This window comes from Hippopotamus amphibius, chromosome 4 (genome assembly GCF_030028045.1).
Source record: "Hippopotamus amphibius kiboko isolate mHipAmp2 chromosome 4, mHipAmp2.hap2, whole genome shotgun sequence".
Classification (NCBI taxonomy): domain Eukaryota; kingdom Metazoa; phylum Chordata; class Mammalia; order Artiodactyla; family Hippopotamidae; genus Hippopotamus; species Hippopotamus amphibius.
Genome location: NC_080189.1, coordinates 20,694,006 through 20,711,040, shown reverse-complemented (window position 1 = coordinate 20,711,040; position 17,035 = coordinate 20,694,006). Strand labels below are relative to the sequence as shown.

The 17,035-nt window shown below is 38.9% G+C and overlaps 1 protein-coding gene and 1 pseudogene across 3 annotated transcripts in view; both read right to left on the bottom strand.

The window, feature by feature from the left end:
- Nucleotides 1-17,035, bottom strand: part of CHCHD3 (coiled-coil-helix-coiled-coil-helix domain containing 3) — a 286,088-nt gene that overhangs the window by 176,490 nt on the left and 92,563 nt on the right. For all 3 annotated transcript variants that reach the window (XM_057731058.1, XM_057731061.1, XM_057731060.1), the window contains exon 4: nucleotides 6,896-7,013. In XM_057731058.1, the coding sequence (XP_057587041.1) occupies nucleotides 6,896-7,013 (118 nt within the window). The remainder of the gene's footprint in view (nucleotides 1-6,895; nucleotides 7,014-17,035) is intronic.
- Nucleotides 5,399-6,871, bottom strand: LOC130851159 (acidic leucine-rich nuclear phosphoprotein 32 family member A-like; annotated as a pseudogene).

Genomic DNA, 17,035 nt, shown 5'->3' with positions numbered 1-17,035 from the left:
AAAATTAATCAATTCTTCTTCTTGATTGCTTCACTGGTGCATTTCAGACAAAAGGGAAACTGTGGATGAAAAGTGACGTTTTGGTGAAACAGTAGCTTGAATTTGCAAAAACTAAATTTATGAATTCACTTACCCTAATTTTCTTATGTTATTTTTTCTAAACACTATGAGATTTTACAAATTCAAAAATTATAACCTAAGTAGAAAAAAAAAAAGATTCAAGGTAAGAATGACCTTCCCCACACACCCTACACTTGACTGGAGATGGAGACTCAGGAAAAGCGACCAAATCTAATTCATCTTTGCATCCCCAGCAGCTGACGGCACCTAGCACACAGTAGGTATTTCATAAATTTGTGAAGGAGGGGAACACAGAAAAGGATGATCTGTTTCCATTCGCTCCCTCCTCTATCCCATCCTTCACACTTCACTAGAGAGAGCTATGAAGATGCCCATCCAACCACTGCCCTTCCAACCTTGCGTGTCTATAGTCCAGGGTTCCTTGGGTTGCATATGTGCTCCTCATGATCTTAGCCCCGCCAGCTCCTTCTGCCTCATCCCTCAACACTCCTTACCCTGTCCTTCCCACTCAGCAACTCCCTGTCGTATCCTAGTGTCCCCAGGTTTCCACGCTTTTACCTGCAATACTGTAGGCTGGACCATCCCTGCTCCTCAAACACACAGGCAATTTCTACTCGTGTTTCAAGACTCCGCTTGGGCGCCACTTTCCTAGGAAATCTTTTCTCGTCTTCCCCACTTCCTCTCCTCCCATTTCTACAACCTGAATAAATTCAATTCTTCATTTATTAAATCAGTAAGCATTTATTGACGCTTTACTCTTTGCCAGGCACCGATATATATCAGGCTCTCAAATGTGTGTGAATGAACGAATGCAGATACAGCAATGGGTGAAAAGACAGTCCCTGCTTTCTCTTAAGTGAGAATTCTCACAAGGATATAAGTAGCATGGCTCTATGACAGACTTAACACTTTTTAACATTATTTTTCATATATCTGTCTCCCACATTGCACTGTGAATTCCTTACAGGTTTTGCCTTTTTCGTTTATACATCCTTAGCATCCAGCACTGTGTTTTTCATACAGTAAGCACTCAATAAAACATCTGCCCAAAAAGTGAAGGAAACTTTCACATTTAGTTTTATAAGCTCCAGAATATTTAAGTAAATACTTCCGTAAGTAAGTAAACTGTGGCTTCTCAAGTTTAGATTAAAAGAGAAAAAAATACTACATAGTTCTGTAGTTATAACAAGAAATGACTAATGTTAAACCAGCATAGTTTAATAAGACAGAGTGAATCAAAATTTTAATTAGCATTTAAAAAAGAAATCAAATATAACTACAAAGTCAAATAAACACAACTCCCTACTCTTTAATTTAAAAAAAATCTAATGACACGGCAAACAGATTTAGATGTACAAGATCTCAAAGATACACAATTGTCACATCACATTAACTTTACAGGTTTCCTGGCTCTGTCCTTTTAATTAGTCTCCATTCTTTACAGAGTTGCTTTCCTGCTCCTAAGCAGCATTCCTTTCATGTGAATTTTAGTTAACATTTTCTTGCGGGTACAATTATCAGTAAACTGCCTCTCCAGAACCTCTAGGTAGAATCGGCTGATGAAAATACTGGTCAGTGAGAGGTACAGTGAGGGACTGGTATACTCTTCCTGAATCTAGAGCAAGACTTACTGCTTCTCTAGCTAATGCAATTCTTCCAAAGCACAAATTTTCCATCTGATCCTATTTTAAAACTTCAACAACAGGGCCATCATGACTTTGCCCTTCAAAGAGCTTCAATAAAGCTAGCTGCTACAACAACTGTGGGAAAAAAAGCCTGGACTCACATCTAAGGAGACAGCAATCTAAATGTCAACTGTTCGTGGGAGGAGGATGGGAAGGGGGAGGAGGAGTTTTATTTCACAGCACCAACATCACATCAGTTTGGGGGTTTTTTTCCCCCTAGTTCTACTGAAAGACAGCTTTCCAATTACTTCAAATGTGTGAAATCCAAGCTTTACTTTCTTGCTGGCTGCAATATTTGGGTTCTAAATAAAGAGGAACAAATCAATGTTTGGCCATCACTCAAGAGTCCCATGTATTAGGGTTAAGAACAGCAGCCATGGGGGACCAGCACTCACAGCACAACAACGCTAACATTCTTGGGGTGACTCTCACAGGAGTCATGGGTTCCAAGGATGCTAGCTCCCACAGCCGGGGATCAAGGCACTAATGGACAATACAGACTTGAAGTCCTGTTTCCACAGCACAGGTTTTACAGGCTGGTGGGATGCAGAATCTGAAACCTGGACTGTATACGTGGCGGGCATGGAGGGACAGAAAGAACTTTATATCCCCTAAACATTAACTATACTTGCAACAATGCTATTTCCTCAGTGATTTTTTTAAGGTTTAAACTATGGCAAAACACATGACATAAAACTTATCATCGTAACCATTTAGAAGTGTATAGTTCCAGAATATAAAGTACATTCATACTGTTGCAAAACCAATCTCCAGAACTCTTTTCATGTTGTAAAACTGAGACTCCATGCCCATGAGAAAGCTCTCCCAGGTGGCTCTTTAGCACAATGGATGGCACACTGGACTTTCAGTGATGAAAAAGCTCTCCGTTCCTCCCTCTACTCAGCCCCTTGCAACCACCATGCTGCCTTCCGTCTCTGAATCTGAATAGTCTGGATGCCTCATATAAGTGGAATCACACAGTATTTATTCTTTTATGACTGGCTTATTTCACTTAGCATAGTGTCCCCAAGGCCCATCCATGTTGCATTACATCTTAGAATTTCCTTCCTTTTTAACATTCCATCATATGTATGTAACACAGTTTTGTTTATGCCTTCATCTATTGATGGACACCTCAACTGCTTCCACCTTATGGCTATTATGAATAATGCATGATGGACATGGGTGTACAAATGTCTCTTTGAGGTCCTGCTTTGAATTCTTTCGGATAAAGACCCAGAAGAGTGGACTGCTGAATCACAGAGTGATTCTAGTTTTATTTATTTTTTTTTTTTTGAGGAACCACGATACTATTTTCCAAAGTGGCTGTACCATTTTACATTCCCAGAACATCTGTGCCAATAATTTTTTTTCTTTTTTTTTTTTAATAGTAGCCATCCTAATGGATATGAGGTGGTTCCTAGTGACTTCTACATTTCTAAATTTTCTGTAATATCCCTGTATTATGTTAATGATTAGAGGAAAATTCAGTGAAATACACTCAACCATTAAAAGTGATCATGCAAATACATACTCGTTGGCACAGAAAGACCTTTATCATACAGTCTAAATTTCTTTAAATGTGAAGGTTACTGTAAGCATTATATAAAACTATATATACTATGATCTGTGTTTGGAGAAATACAAATACACATATTAACAAATGTTTTATACAGACTGAGTGTAATATGAAAAGGAATATAAAACGATAAATCAGAATGTTAAATTATCTCTGGATAATGGTAATCTAACTGATCTTATTATTTCTGTATTTATTTTCTGATCTTAACCCCACGAATATGCATGTCTTCTACAATAATGAACAACAACAATTAAGAGGGTAGTTTGGTAAAGAAGTTGGGAGTCAGCAGGTACCTAAACTGCTAATACGCGAGCATGCTGCTGTGGCCATGAACTACCACTTACGTGTCTGAGAATGCTCAAGCCAGGACGGGATCCTGAATCAGCTATAATACCACTGTATAAATTCTACATTTAGTCTCAACGTGCTTTGAGGGCTCTGTTTGGCCAATATTATGATAGATGCTGAAATTCAGGAGTTGTAAGTAACTTCCCATCCATACCTACCCTACAACCCCAGAATCAGTAAAGAAGGGACCTACGAAACAGAATATACAACGCCAATTTCTTATGCTTAACCTGAATACAAAAAAATAGGAAATAGGATTTATAAGGTACAAGGAAAAAAATGTGCTGGAGATACACTGCTCCAACCCAACTACATTACATAATATTCTAGTTACTATTAGTTCAGAAATTTTTCTTATACTTTCACATTTCTCGTGAAAACTCTCCTTTTTTATGCCTTCGCGTGTGTGTGTGTGTGTGTGTGCACGCGCGCATGCATTTAATGAGTTTTTTGAAAAATCCCAATCTTGCTTAACTCCCTGAACTAAAAGAACAAGACAACATATTCAAATTTAGGCCAAAAGAAGTAGAGAAAAGAGTGCTTCAAAGATAAGAGGCAAAAGCTGGGGCACAAAGAAAAATGCCAACTGAGGAGTCCTCTGCCCACTAGAAACCCAGAAGCTTGCTCCCCCACCATCCTCCACCGTAAACACTGTTAACCCTTTCCACTCCATCCTTGGCCTTCAAGTTGGGAGGCTGTAACATTAATGGGAATGACCTCTGAACACACTGGCCTGACATTTTTGTCAACTTCCTCAAAAAAGCCCTCAAATTCAGGCGCAGAGCAGATGTTATGATTGAATTACTCAACACCTACACCTTTAATTCGGAAATTATCCGCCATCCACAATGAATGACTTTCCTTCCACATCTCTTGGCCTCAGTTCTACTCAATAATGTGTGTGTCCTTGTGATGGTGCCAGCCGGTCCCCTGACATTCCTTTGTTAGCCCATCACCTCTGTTCTGGCCTCACTACCTACCCATTCAGCCTGGATCCTGGATTAGTCACTGAAGAAATGGATTCATTACACATTGGCTTCCCTGTATTTTCTCTGTTGGCGTCTGGTCATAGGTTAGCCTCTCAAAGAAAGGACCAAGGGAAAGAACGGGAGAGAAGAAAACCTGACTCTTTTCTTATAAACTGTTAATGAACCCCAGCTGCCTCCTGAACTGGGGACGTCCCCGAGTCTTGCATCCCAAGTTCTCCACTATACAGCCACATCTTCTCGCTCCAAGAGCTCCTAGCCATAATCCAATGAGCACTAAAGCTTCTGAGAAGTTAGAGAAGCAACATGTGGGTTTCTGGGAAGGCTCAAGTGAGCGCTGAGGCTTCACCCAGAGCGGCTCCACTTTTACTTAATGATGGGAAGTTGTTCAATCATGTTGCATGCAGAAGACACTACTGCTCAGCCATTAAAAACCACATTTTGGTGACAATAAAGAAAAGGTTCATGATGCTAAACATGACGTACAGCACTATCCAAAGTCTTCAACAGGTAACGGACCTAGGGATAAAAACTGTCTAGAGGGAAACACCCCAGTGTAAACCGTGGTTACGCGAGAATGACAGATTGATCGGTGCCTCTTAAATTTTCTTCTACTAATAACCATTTTTAAACATGTTTATGTAATCTTTTAAATTTTTTTTTTTTGGCAGTAAAAATAGTATTTTATTCCACCCCCTCCCACTCTCTCTCCCCCCACAACCCCCAGTACACTTTTCCCCTCTCGTTCCCACAGCAATGTTACAATCAAAAAAATAAGTTTTGGGGGGTGGGATTTGGGGGGGCATGGGTAAAAACAGTCAAATCACAACAAGAATTTTTCAAAATAGGTCATTTCACGTAGTCATCGTCTTCTCCCTCATCTTCAGGTTCTCGTTTTCGCTTCTGACCCCTTTCTTCTTCACCAAGTTCCTCTTCATCTTCCTCATCGTCTACTTCCCCGACGTTATAACCGTCCTCATCCTCCTCTTCCTCCCCACTCACATCCTCCTCTTCACCTTCCTCCTCCTCGTCTTCCTCATCTTCCACTACCTGAGCATCTTCATCATACTCTTCCTCATCCTCATCCTCCTCGTCATCCTCCAGGCCCTCCATGTAGCCCTCGGTGTCCGAGTCCGGGGCCTTCTTGTCGTCCCAGTCGTAGCCATCGAGATACGTGAGCTGCGGAAGGAGCGAGAACATGTTTTCTCGGTAGTCGTTCAGGTTGGTCACCTCACAACTGAAAAGGTCTAAGCTCTTGAGGTTTCCTAACTTTTTCAGTGGCTCTATTGTGCTGAGGTCTTTAATTTTGCTGCCACTTAAATTTAGATGCGTGAGGTTCAGACACTTTTCTGCCAATACTTCCAGGCCCCCTGAGATTGTTATCGCTTAGTTCAAGCTTCTTAAGTCTGTTTAACTTTGGTAAGTTTGCGACTGAGGTGAGGCCTACCCTGATTGTACTCAAGAACTCCAGTTCTTCAAATTCACCTGTGAGGCCTTTGATTTTGCCTTCATTCGACTGCCAGTTGTCCAGGACGAGCTCTTTCACGTCAGAGGGCGTCCTGTTCCGCAGCTCTAAATGAATCCGTTTGTCCATGTCCATCTCTCATGCTCTCTCTCTGCAGAGGCTCCCGCGCCGGCGGAATTCAATCAATAAACCCCGAACCCACGGCCGCACGTTTTAGGACTTTGAAGGTTCAAACAGCTCCGCTCGGTTCTCGAGCCCCCTCTTTTAAATTTTTTAAAAAATATTTTCTTTGAAAAAATTATTTCCTTTCTTATAAAAAATGGTTCCCCTTTCCAAAGCCCAGAAAGCAACTGATGAAACCTTACTCACCTTTGCTGGAGTCTTCCCAGGCTAACATCTCGTGGTTGCCAGCAAGGAGAGAAACAAGCTAGGCTGCTCACCCCAGAGGTTTCAAACACAATGAAACCAGACGCAAGGAGGGTGGGAGCAAGTAAACAATATCCCTTCAGGCAAGATGCACATGCCTGTGTCTCCCTGTTGATCTTTTCTTCAATAATTCTCTTCACCTGCCTCAAAGTCCTTGATGGTTAATCTTGGCAAATTGTCAGCCACTTGTAAAAGGCAAAAATAAAGAAAATCTAAACAAAGAGAACATGAACATCATCCACACTGAAAGCTGGCAGGCTTTTCCCAAACATCACAGGTTTCCTTGTAGACAAGACGTTTCTACTGAATCGTTAATACTCACCAGGTGCTTCGCCTTAGCTCGTTCCTCCTCATTTGATATCCTCTCACGAAGAATAGCTCTGGTCAACTGCTCATTGGCAAAAGCCTTCTCAGAGTCCAGTTCTTTGCTTTGCTTTAGTCTGAAAAGACAATAAAGGGCTAGCTTAGAAAAAAGAAAAGAAAAAAAAAGATTTTAGTAGTTGACATCATTTTCTTAATGAAATACTTAAATAAAAAGAAACAGCCCTAGAGTTAGTAGCTGAAATCATCTTGGCCTAAAATTTAGCGAAAGCAGATATATTTTCTAGCAAATCCTCATGCAGCATTTAAAATAAAAGAATTCAAATACATCAAGAGGCTAATCAACCTGGCTGCTAAATTAGTTTTACAAAGATCTTCTTATGTCAAACTGAAATCTGCCCACCTAAATATTCTATCCCTGGTGCCTCCATCTGCCCTCTGGAGACAGAAGTAACACATCTAATTAAAAAGCCATCCACAAGACAAATATTTGAAGGTAACCATCATCTTCCCATCAAAACTGACTCAACTGTTTACCGAATACACACCAGGCACTGTGCAAGGCACTGATGACACAGTACTGACAAGGACCAGTCCCTGTCCTCATGGACCTGACATTATGGCAGGAACTAAAAACACAGTTAAGATATCTTTCCTCCCAGTGAATGTTCCAACAATCTTATCTGCAAAAATGGCCAGACTTTTCAATAGCAGGGCTCCTCACTTGTGGGATGACTCCAATTTGTCCCTTAGCTCCAAACTAAATTTAACACTGCAGACATGATCCAGCAAAGTAAGACAACAGAACCTCACCTCCCAAGATTTCCACACAACACCAATTCTACTAATGACGCACCTGATTGCATTAGGTCAGTCGGTAACCTCATCACACAATTAGATCACACTAAGTTACAATCGACTAAAACCCCTCCACTTTGCAGGACAAGATCAGTTACTTTGGCATCAATTCTTACCATAGTTCCTGGCACATAAAGGCATTCAGGAATCACTGAATGAGAGTACACTTCAGTCTAATCTCATGGACAAAGATTTTCTGATAGCCTTTTCTTCTTTGAGAGAATAACCCCTCTATACCATCATATCCCTGAGGGTATAAGCGATGCTTTAAAAAGAAAGAGTAAAATTGTTATGCTGGTATAAGTGAAATTCTGAGTGCAGTGTGCTTTTTAAGTGGGAATGAAGAGCACCAAATTGAACTCAATACTAGTCTATCAAACTCCAGTTCTCAAAAAGAGTCTTGAAAAGAAATAAGAAAATAAAACTTTTGGTTACTATTTTAAAATTGCTGCATCACCTTGTTACTCTGAAATTCTCACAAATCAATTTTAGCAGATAAAGTCACTTTCTAAAATATACTCCAAAGTTATAATGCTTTCCCCCTAAAAATTACACCTGTGCGGTTTTATGTCTTGAATAAAGATAAATAATAGAAACAAACATACTTTTACCCAAATAAATCCTGAGTCACATAAAAGGAAAGCAATATAAAAAACAAAGTGGTCCAAATAAGGATATTGTGCTGAGATTATTGTACCAGATTAGAAAACTAGGCAGTTAAAGCATTGCTACCAGCCTATCACTTGCAAGTAAAGGACATTACCTATTTTACAAGTGAAGCAGAAACTAAAATAAAATAAGAATTACTATCATTAATGGATCATCTACTATATACAAGCACTGTGCTAGGCACTTCACATACATACATAAAACTAGTATAAAACACATTATTATTAGTTCTTGAACATAAAATGTATTCTACACAACTAAATTTTCTCATATCTTCCATGTTTGGTGTACCAAATTTTAAAGTACTGTTCATTTTAATAATAACTACATTTTTTCTGAGTTTACTTGCATACAGCATAAATTTTACTTACAAATGGAGTTAAAAGGAGCTCAACTTTAAGAAATATAAAGTTCGGCAAGTTAATGAAAAAGAAGCAATAACATAAGCACAAAAGCCTTCAGTGTTATAATAAAAATAAAGTTATCCAGCCTGCAATACTTGGTACAGATGCACAAACTTTGGAGTTGGACTCCTGGGTCCAAACCAAGGCTCTACCACTTACTAGCTGAGTAAGTACTGTAGTTAACCTCCCTGGGTCCTGTTATTCTCATGAGTAAAATAGATTGGTGTAACACCTACCTTACAGGATTCTATATACATAAAGCACTTCGTACAATGCCTGTAACATAATAAGCACTCAACACATTAGGTAACAGCAATAACAGTACCCACTATGGGGTCAGGAATACAGAGGAAGCAGTGATTTTCTGAAAAGAAGAAAATCTCCAAATTCACTAAATACACCACCACCACATATAGCTTCGGCCTCTGCATCTTTTTCTCCCCCAATTTTTCACCAATAAGAAGTTCTACTTTATTTTTATGACCAAGGACCCCTAACACGTAAACTGACTGTAATGACTCCAGCAGCCCCATCCTTGCACATGCTCCTTTCTTTCTTTCCCACCTGCCTCTAAGCGCCACAAGGGCAAGGACCTGGTCTGGTTTTGTGTTTTTTTTTTTTCACTGCCATATCCACTGTTAAGAAACAGTGCCTGCCCCACACAGTAAGTGCTCAAAAATTACTTGAGTAAACGCGTGAATGAATGCGTGGCCTATTTCCAACCACAGACAAAAATGGAAAACAAGCTACAGAAAATAGAAGACTGAGGAATTTATAAAATTAGACACAAACTGAGCCCTACAGGGGCTGAGCCACCAAGATGTTAAGTGTCACACTAACCTAAAAGAGAAGTGCATCTTACATCCCACAACATTTCAGGGCCTCTGAAATACCGACACCTAACTATGCTTGACTCTTGGCTGAAGAGAGATTGCGAGTGGCACCAACTGACCAAAAAGTAGTTTTCCTTTCTTAATTCTTACAGTTCCTTTCATTTATCCTTACAAATAGACCTGTACAAATTCTCAAATAGTTTATTCGAAAGGAATAAACTGAAACTGGCTGAAAATAAAACAAAAAGAAGAAAGGTCTGTGCGTGACTGTTTACGAAACAGAATTTTGTATCTTTCAGAAGTCTGGCAGTAGGGCCCAGAACAAATTCTCATTACCTATCAGCAACTTAGTGGTACAATCTAATAAACCTCAGTTTTCTCAGCTTTAAAATTTGAAGGTTGAGCTTTCAGTCTAAGGTCCCTTGCACTTAAAAGTTTTATAAACATCATTTATTAAATATACCACTCTCCATTCCAAAATTTCTTCAGAAAGGTGGTGTCAGGGGATGAATGAAACAAAGGAGTTTTATCTCCAAATTTTCTAATTTTCACTCAATGCGCACTTATATTTCTAGTCTCACCCTTAGAGCTTCCAACTACTTGATTAAGAACTGTACACTAGGTAAAAGTAAATGAGATTCACAAATTCATTCAGTACATAATTACTGGTGACAGGCACTATTCTGATTACTGAGAATAAAATGGTAAGCAAAAGAGACACCTACCCTCATGAAGCTTCAACTCTGACAAATCCACTATTTTTAAAAAGTGAGGCTGCTATGAAACTATATGGGTAGGTGCTGATATTTGAACTGAAATCTAAGAAACATAAAATCAGCAACATCGGGAAGGAAAGAGTGTCTTAGAGGAAACACCTAAATAATAATAACTACATTTTTTTCCAGTCAGTTCCAGAGGAACTGAGAAATTACTTTCTGTAGTTAAACTTCTGTACTGCCTTTTCTGATACCAAAAGCTGGGAGATCTAGAGACACTAAGAGCTCTCTTCACACACGCGCGCACACACGCACGCACACACACACACAGAGTAATCAATAAAATTAGCGTGAGGCTTTGGAAGAGTCCCTGAAACTTAAAATCGCCTTTGGAATTTTAGGGGAAAAAAATTTTAGAAGAAAGTTTTGCTTTCTTTCAAATTATTTTGGAGGGCAGAAAAAATGGTATAACTAATAGACTCTTTCCAGTGCCTTTAGAAATGAAAGGAATGGACTAGAAATGTCTAAATTGTACTATTTCTAATTTCCTCATCTTTCCCCTTCACATAAAACACGTATAGCAATATTTTCTTCGAATAAGCGTCCTCTTTTACAGATTCACTGAGATCATTTAATGAACTACAACTACTTTGCAAAGAAAATGTGCTTGTATTCTCAGAAGCTTCCAATTCTTTTCAGAGCTTCCTCTCAGTGCCCTTGCTTTTATATTCCATCAGGCTTTTCTATTCAATGGCCATATATGAAAGGTAGTTGACTGTGTGGTCAACCAACTTTTCTCTTATTTTGAACCCAATGCAATGACTCTGCTTTCTGCACCTCCCTGAGTGTTACCAGCCTCCTAGAGTGTAGATCCAAAGCCAAGTTGTTTTGTAAACACTCCCCAAAGGAAAGAAGTGTGAAGCCCTCATTGACAATGGAACTTTTATTTTTAAGGTCCCTGTTATGTATTTAAAAAAGAAGAAAAAAAGGTATGAGTTAAAGTAAGTCTTTCATTATTAACTTGGGTTTCCAAAGATTTAAGAATTATCTCAAAATAAAACTAAACATACCAAGTATCTTAGAGAATACATTCTCTTTTTTATTTACTGGCATTTCCCACGTATTATTTCACATCTCCTGGTCTAATATTATTCTACATTAAGCCCCTGATTTAAGTTTCATTTAAATTTCCTTCTTTTAAATACATATCTCTCCTCATTTAAATTCTCTAGAGTTTTAAGCAAAGAAGTAGGAGTTTAGTGTAAACTTTTCTTATTTGCATTAAGTAATTGGATAGCTTGCCTAAGCTTAATGAAACAAATACCAGTCAGCTCTGCCCTTATACCTCAAGCCCTAGCAACTTAGCTCTTTTTCTCAGTATATTCTCAACCAGGTAAGAGATTTAAGATACACCAGCAAAATGAATTTCTAAAAACCAGCCAAATCTCCTATAATGAATATTATTACAACACGCCCTTTAAATGGAAAAAATAATAAATTACTCATATATATTCATTTCTCACAGATATCTGGTATATAAAATCTACATATTTCAGTTTCTGTGTAAAAACTGACCAATATTATTTTATTCCAAATAACCTAAAGGTTTTAAGAAAATTGGAAGACTAATTTAAAAATAACTTTAGCTAGGCATTTTTTTGTATTCAACTTTGCTGTCCTCGATGAAGGAGGCATTACTTTTTTTTTTTTAACCTGAGAAAAACTGAGACGGGGAAGAGCACACAGTAAACATGAAATGACCTGATCTGACTTCCAAAGCTACGCTTCTTAAACCTCCTGAAGAGTAACACCATCACCACCACCACCACCCCAACAGGAATCCATTTCCATTACATTACTCACCTTTGTGGTCATATAAGGACAGTTTTTAAAAACCATATTACTCATAATTATTTTAAAAGAAGCTCATTTGTTATTTGTTTTCATTATAGCAAGTCAGAGTTTGCCAGAGTCAAAATTATGACCAGCCCTTTCCCAAAGTGTTTTGGCTTTCCATGGCCCTAACTGCTTCTCTGAATCTGTGCACTGCTCATCTGGCCATTCACAAATACTCAGATTTATCTTCATGTAGGCTGACACATAAGTAATGCTATACAATTCTAGCTGAGAAAATTACTTTATAATTTAATATATAAGGCCATTATATTACTGAGGGAAAGTTGATAAGAACCTCAGATAATGGGTGAGAATAAATGGGAAACTAAGATTGTTCCAGATAAAGTGATTTGGGGAAATGATTTATCTAAAATTGACTATGACCATTACATGCAGACAATATCTTCATAGCACAGCAATGTACTTGACTCAGACTGTTTCAAACATTGGAAGAGAAAAATGAGTGACTACAACCTAAAGGGTCATTTTTAATCCTAATGATGAATTTTATCTTAATGCCTCATACTCTGTCAAGACATGCTGAACTAGCATTCAAAATACTGTTTATTACTCATTTTTTAAGCAGAAAAGCTGAGCTGGTAATCCAACAAACTAATTATCAGACTATTAAAAATAATGACAGAACAAGTATACAGCTTTCTATTAATAAGGCTTTACCAAAATAAAAGTACACAGCAAGCTTAATATTTCTCAGCTCAAATTATTTCAAATCCTGGAAGGAAATATACATGCATTGAGATTCCAAAATAAACACATGAAGATGAATGTACATTAATATAGCCATATTATAGTCACATACAATATGTATCTATATGTAACACAAATGCTTACTCATTTGTGTCACTGAACATATACTGGATGGGTGCTGCAGCTGCTTATTTACTAAGATGCTGGAGGAGGACCACGGAGTCCTCAGAGGAAAAAGGAACTAGAGGTCAAATGCAGGTATCTCTGGGGCAAATCCCTTTCATCAGCCCAGCTTGGCAAGATATCAGCTTAAACACTGGCCTCATTCCAGATGAGCTTGAGCCAGGGACAAATGACAACATGAGACGGCTGCCTCCTGAAGACAGGAAACTAGGACAACATTCCTGGTTCAGTGACCTGAGAGACATGGGTGGGCCCTGAACCATGACGAAATGACAGCATCCTAGTATCCTTACATGTATAAAAGACACATCAAGCCTTTTATAGTATTTTATATTTATGTTCCTTTTTGTTAAAAGACACATTTCTGCCAAGACAATTTTGAAATTCTCCTTGTTAAGCTGGTAAGTCTTGGCAAACTTTTGACCAGAGAGAGAAGATATTACCATTCTCTCTTCTAAGATTTTAGGAGAAAGAATCAATACTCTTCTATTTCAAAGGACTTTCAAGCTGGAACCAATCTGTAACCTCTCACCCTCCACTTGCATTATGCCTCACAAACATACACATACCACCTCACTCACTCCAAGGCTTTTTATGGTAGATGCTTTAATGTTAAAGCTTAGCAGATTCCTCCATCAATCCCAGTGTAAACATTTTTAAAGAAAGAATAATTACACGAAGTCTTTTATTATTTTTTAAATCCAGTAGTCTTTGAATTTTTGTTTTTGACTCCTGTATTAAGCTGCTAATTTGATTGATGCATAAAGGTTAATGACTGTTGTCTATAAACTTTGCTTGTTATCATTACATAATTGTGCTTTTTTATTCTGTTCAGTGCTTACAACCTTCATTTGTATATTTTCTCATATTTCTTTTTGTTTGGCACAGCTTTGCCAATCCATTAATTTTTAACTTTTATTAAGATTAAAACAAATTACTTTGTTTTAAGTGTATGTCACATAAATAATACATAGCTTTTGGGGGGTGTGTGTGTGTTTGTGTTAATATAATTTGGCAGCCTTGATCTTTAAATGGGTATTGTGGCTAGCCTAGGCACAATTACTAACAGTAAGAAACTGATACACAACTTTCTTTCATTTTATATTATGTTTACTATTAATCCTACTTTGCTGTTATTTCTCGTTTCCCTTTCCTTATATTCCCAGTTATATCAAGTTACTACACATTCTCGTCCCCTCTCAAAAAGATCTTTGGTATTTTTCTATGCGATTAGTGGTCATCCTCTTCATGAACATTCACAAACACTTTTTCCCCTACTGTTGCTTAAAAACAAAATTCATACTATTTTCTCAACCACCACCCTCTGCAAACTCAGTAAGATGAAATCTTACTCTAAGAGTTCAGTGCTTTTAAATTCATACAACTCTTACTTTTCTCATTAAGAATTTCTCTTCGCTTTCAAGAATCCTTATTAGCAGCTTTATCAGATGTTCCCAGTCCATCGAACCATGTACACAGTGCAGACACTGATTCTCGCGGGCGCTGCTTCTCCTCTTCACCTTTCCCTATTTAAGATCTCTGCTGTAATTAATCTGCAATTTGGTTCTAATTCTTTAAGAATCTTCCTAAGATGGACCAGCGTGTCAGATACTTAGCTATGACTCGGCTTCACACCCCTCTTTATCATCCGCTTTGTGAGGTGGGAGCCGGGAGTCTCTAAACCCTATTTCTGGTTTGCAGCTGGGTTCCTGTTAGGTTATGCCAATAGAGGGCGCCAGAGGGAGCCCACAGGCTGGAGGAGGGAAAAGAAACGCTCCAGCTTGCAGTCTATGCCTTGCAGCATGGCTCAGGCCTCACTGCTTCACGGCAGCAGAGGCATGTGCTCCTGCAGCAGCAGTACAATCCAGTTTGCAGTTTGCCCAAACTTGCAACCTTACTGCACCTCACTCTGGAAACACCAGGCCTGTCTCCTGGTAGGCTCCTCAAAAATCTGAGTCCCAGACCCAGGGGCCTCCCCTCCTCTGGGCTGCAGTTCCACAGAGCCCCTCCTCCAAGCGTGAATGTTTCCTACTGCTTCCTGCCAGTGCTACCTCTGGGACAGCTCAGCGCTGCACTGGCCAATAGTCAACACTATCAAGCCCATGAAATTTGACTTCTCCAAACAGATGAGCTGTCAGTATAAAACACAGACTGGATTTTTAATACTGAGTATGAAAACAAGAATGTAGTATGTCCACTAATATATTTTATACTGATTATACATTAAAATATATTTTGAATATACTGGGGAAAATAAAATCTTAGAATTATTTTCTTTTTCTGATGTGGCTACTAGAAAAATTTTAATTACACAGATGACTCGCATTATATCTCTACTGAACAACACTGCCCTTTAGCTGTTTTGTTGTTGTTTTGCATTAACAATTCTTGCCTTAAATTCTCTCTGTAAAAATAACTAACGAGTTTTGTCTCCTTAGTGGATTGTGGTTGCTAGCTGTTTACATTAATAAATTCTCCAAATCCTTGCATACCTGTAAGTCTGTTTTTCACCCTGACAGGTAAATGAGAGCTCAACACAGAATCTGGGGGTCTCAGTCCTTTCTCAGGAATCCCTAGATGTCATCCTCCCTTCTAGCTTTCAGTTTTGCAAAGAAAAGCCTAAACCCAGACTGATCCCATTTCCTTTATAGATTAGTGGTTCTTTCTGTCGGTAAGCTTATAAGATTTTCTCCTTATCCTTGAGAGTTCAGAAATTTTAGCAGTCTATGACCAGATGCGCATCTCTTCTCATCAGTCGCCCCTGCAATAAGGAGTAGCCTCTCAATTTGCAGACTCCAATCTTTCTTCAGCTCAGTGAAATGTATTTGTATCATTTATCACTGCTCCTCTCTCTCTTCCCTTTATTTCTACCTAGAATTTAGTCTATTTAATCAAATATACAGGGTTACACCCCCACCCTTCAATATCCATGAAATCAGGATGCATCTTAAAATTAATGTCTTACAACCAGGTGGCAATAGTTGCCAGTGCTACAAACATCAAAAGCACCATTCAAATATTCCCACAGTTCTTGCTAGAAGCACCTTTTTTGTGTGTCTTTCTCCCTGGCTGCTGCTTCTCTTCATCTTCTACTCATCAGGGCTCAGACCAAGCTGTTGGGCTATGTTAAGTGGAGGTGCCTGCTAAATGGTGGGAGGTGAAGCAGTCTCCACCCTGTGGCCCAGTGGGAGACCACCAGCTGAGACTTTACCAGCCCCCTGTCAAGGGAACCTAGAGAAAGTCTCTCGGTTCCCATCTCTCACCCTCTACCCAGCCAGAATAGTCAACAGGGCCAGAGAAATCAAAAAGTTCTCTCAGGAACATTCAAACAGACTGGGGCCAACTTGAGCTGTGCCAAAACTAACCTACTGGCTCACCCCCATCCATCAAATGCTCTACTAATAAAAAACAGCTGGGAATCAGACTGAACTTGCAATGAGAGGACAAAGGAGATGCTTTCAAGCATCTAACTCCCTAGAATTCTCTCCACCTTTAAAATTTCTATTAAACCTTTCTTTTTCCCACCCACATTAAAGGGTTACAGTAAGTCCCCTACATATAAACCTTCAAGTTTCGAGCTTTCAAAGATGCGAACGTGTGTACCATCAACATCAGGCATGAGGGAAACTGCAGCCTGCCCTCCGTCTTCCATTGCTGACCACTCTTCAGCTCTACCATCTCCAACCTCCTCTCTCTCCTCTAGTCAGTAACTCTTCCTGCCTGTTCACTTGCTGCCAGCCCCTGTATGCCAGCTGTTGTACTATACCACTGTACTTTTCAAGGTACTGTACTGTAAGGTTAAAAATGTTTTATTTTTTGTGTTTGCTTTTTATGTATTATTTGTGTGAAAAGTATCATAAACCTATTATAGTAC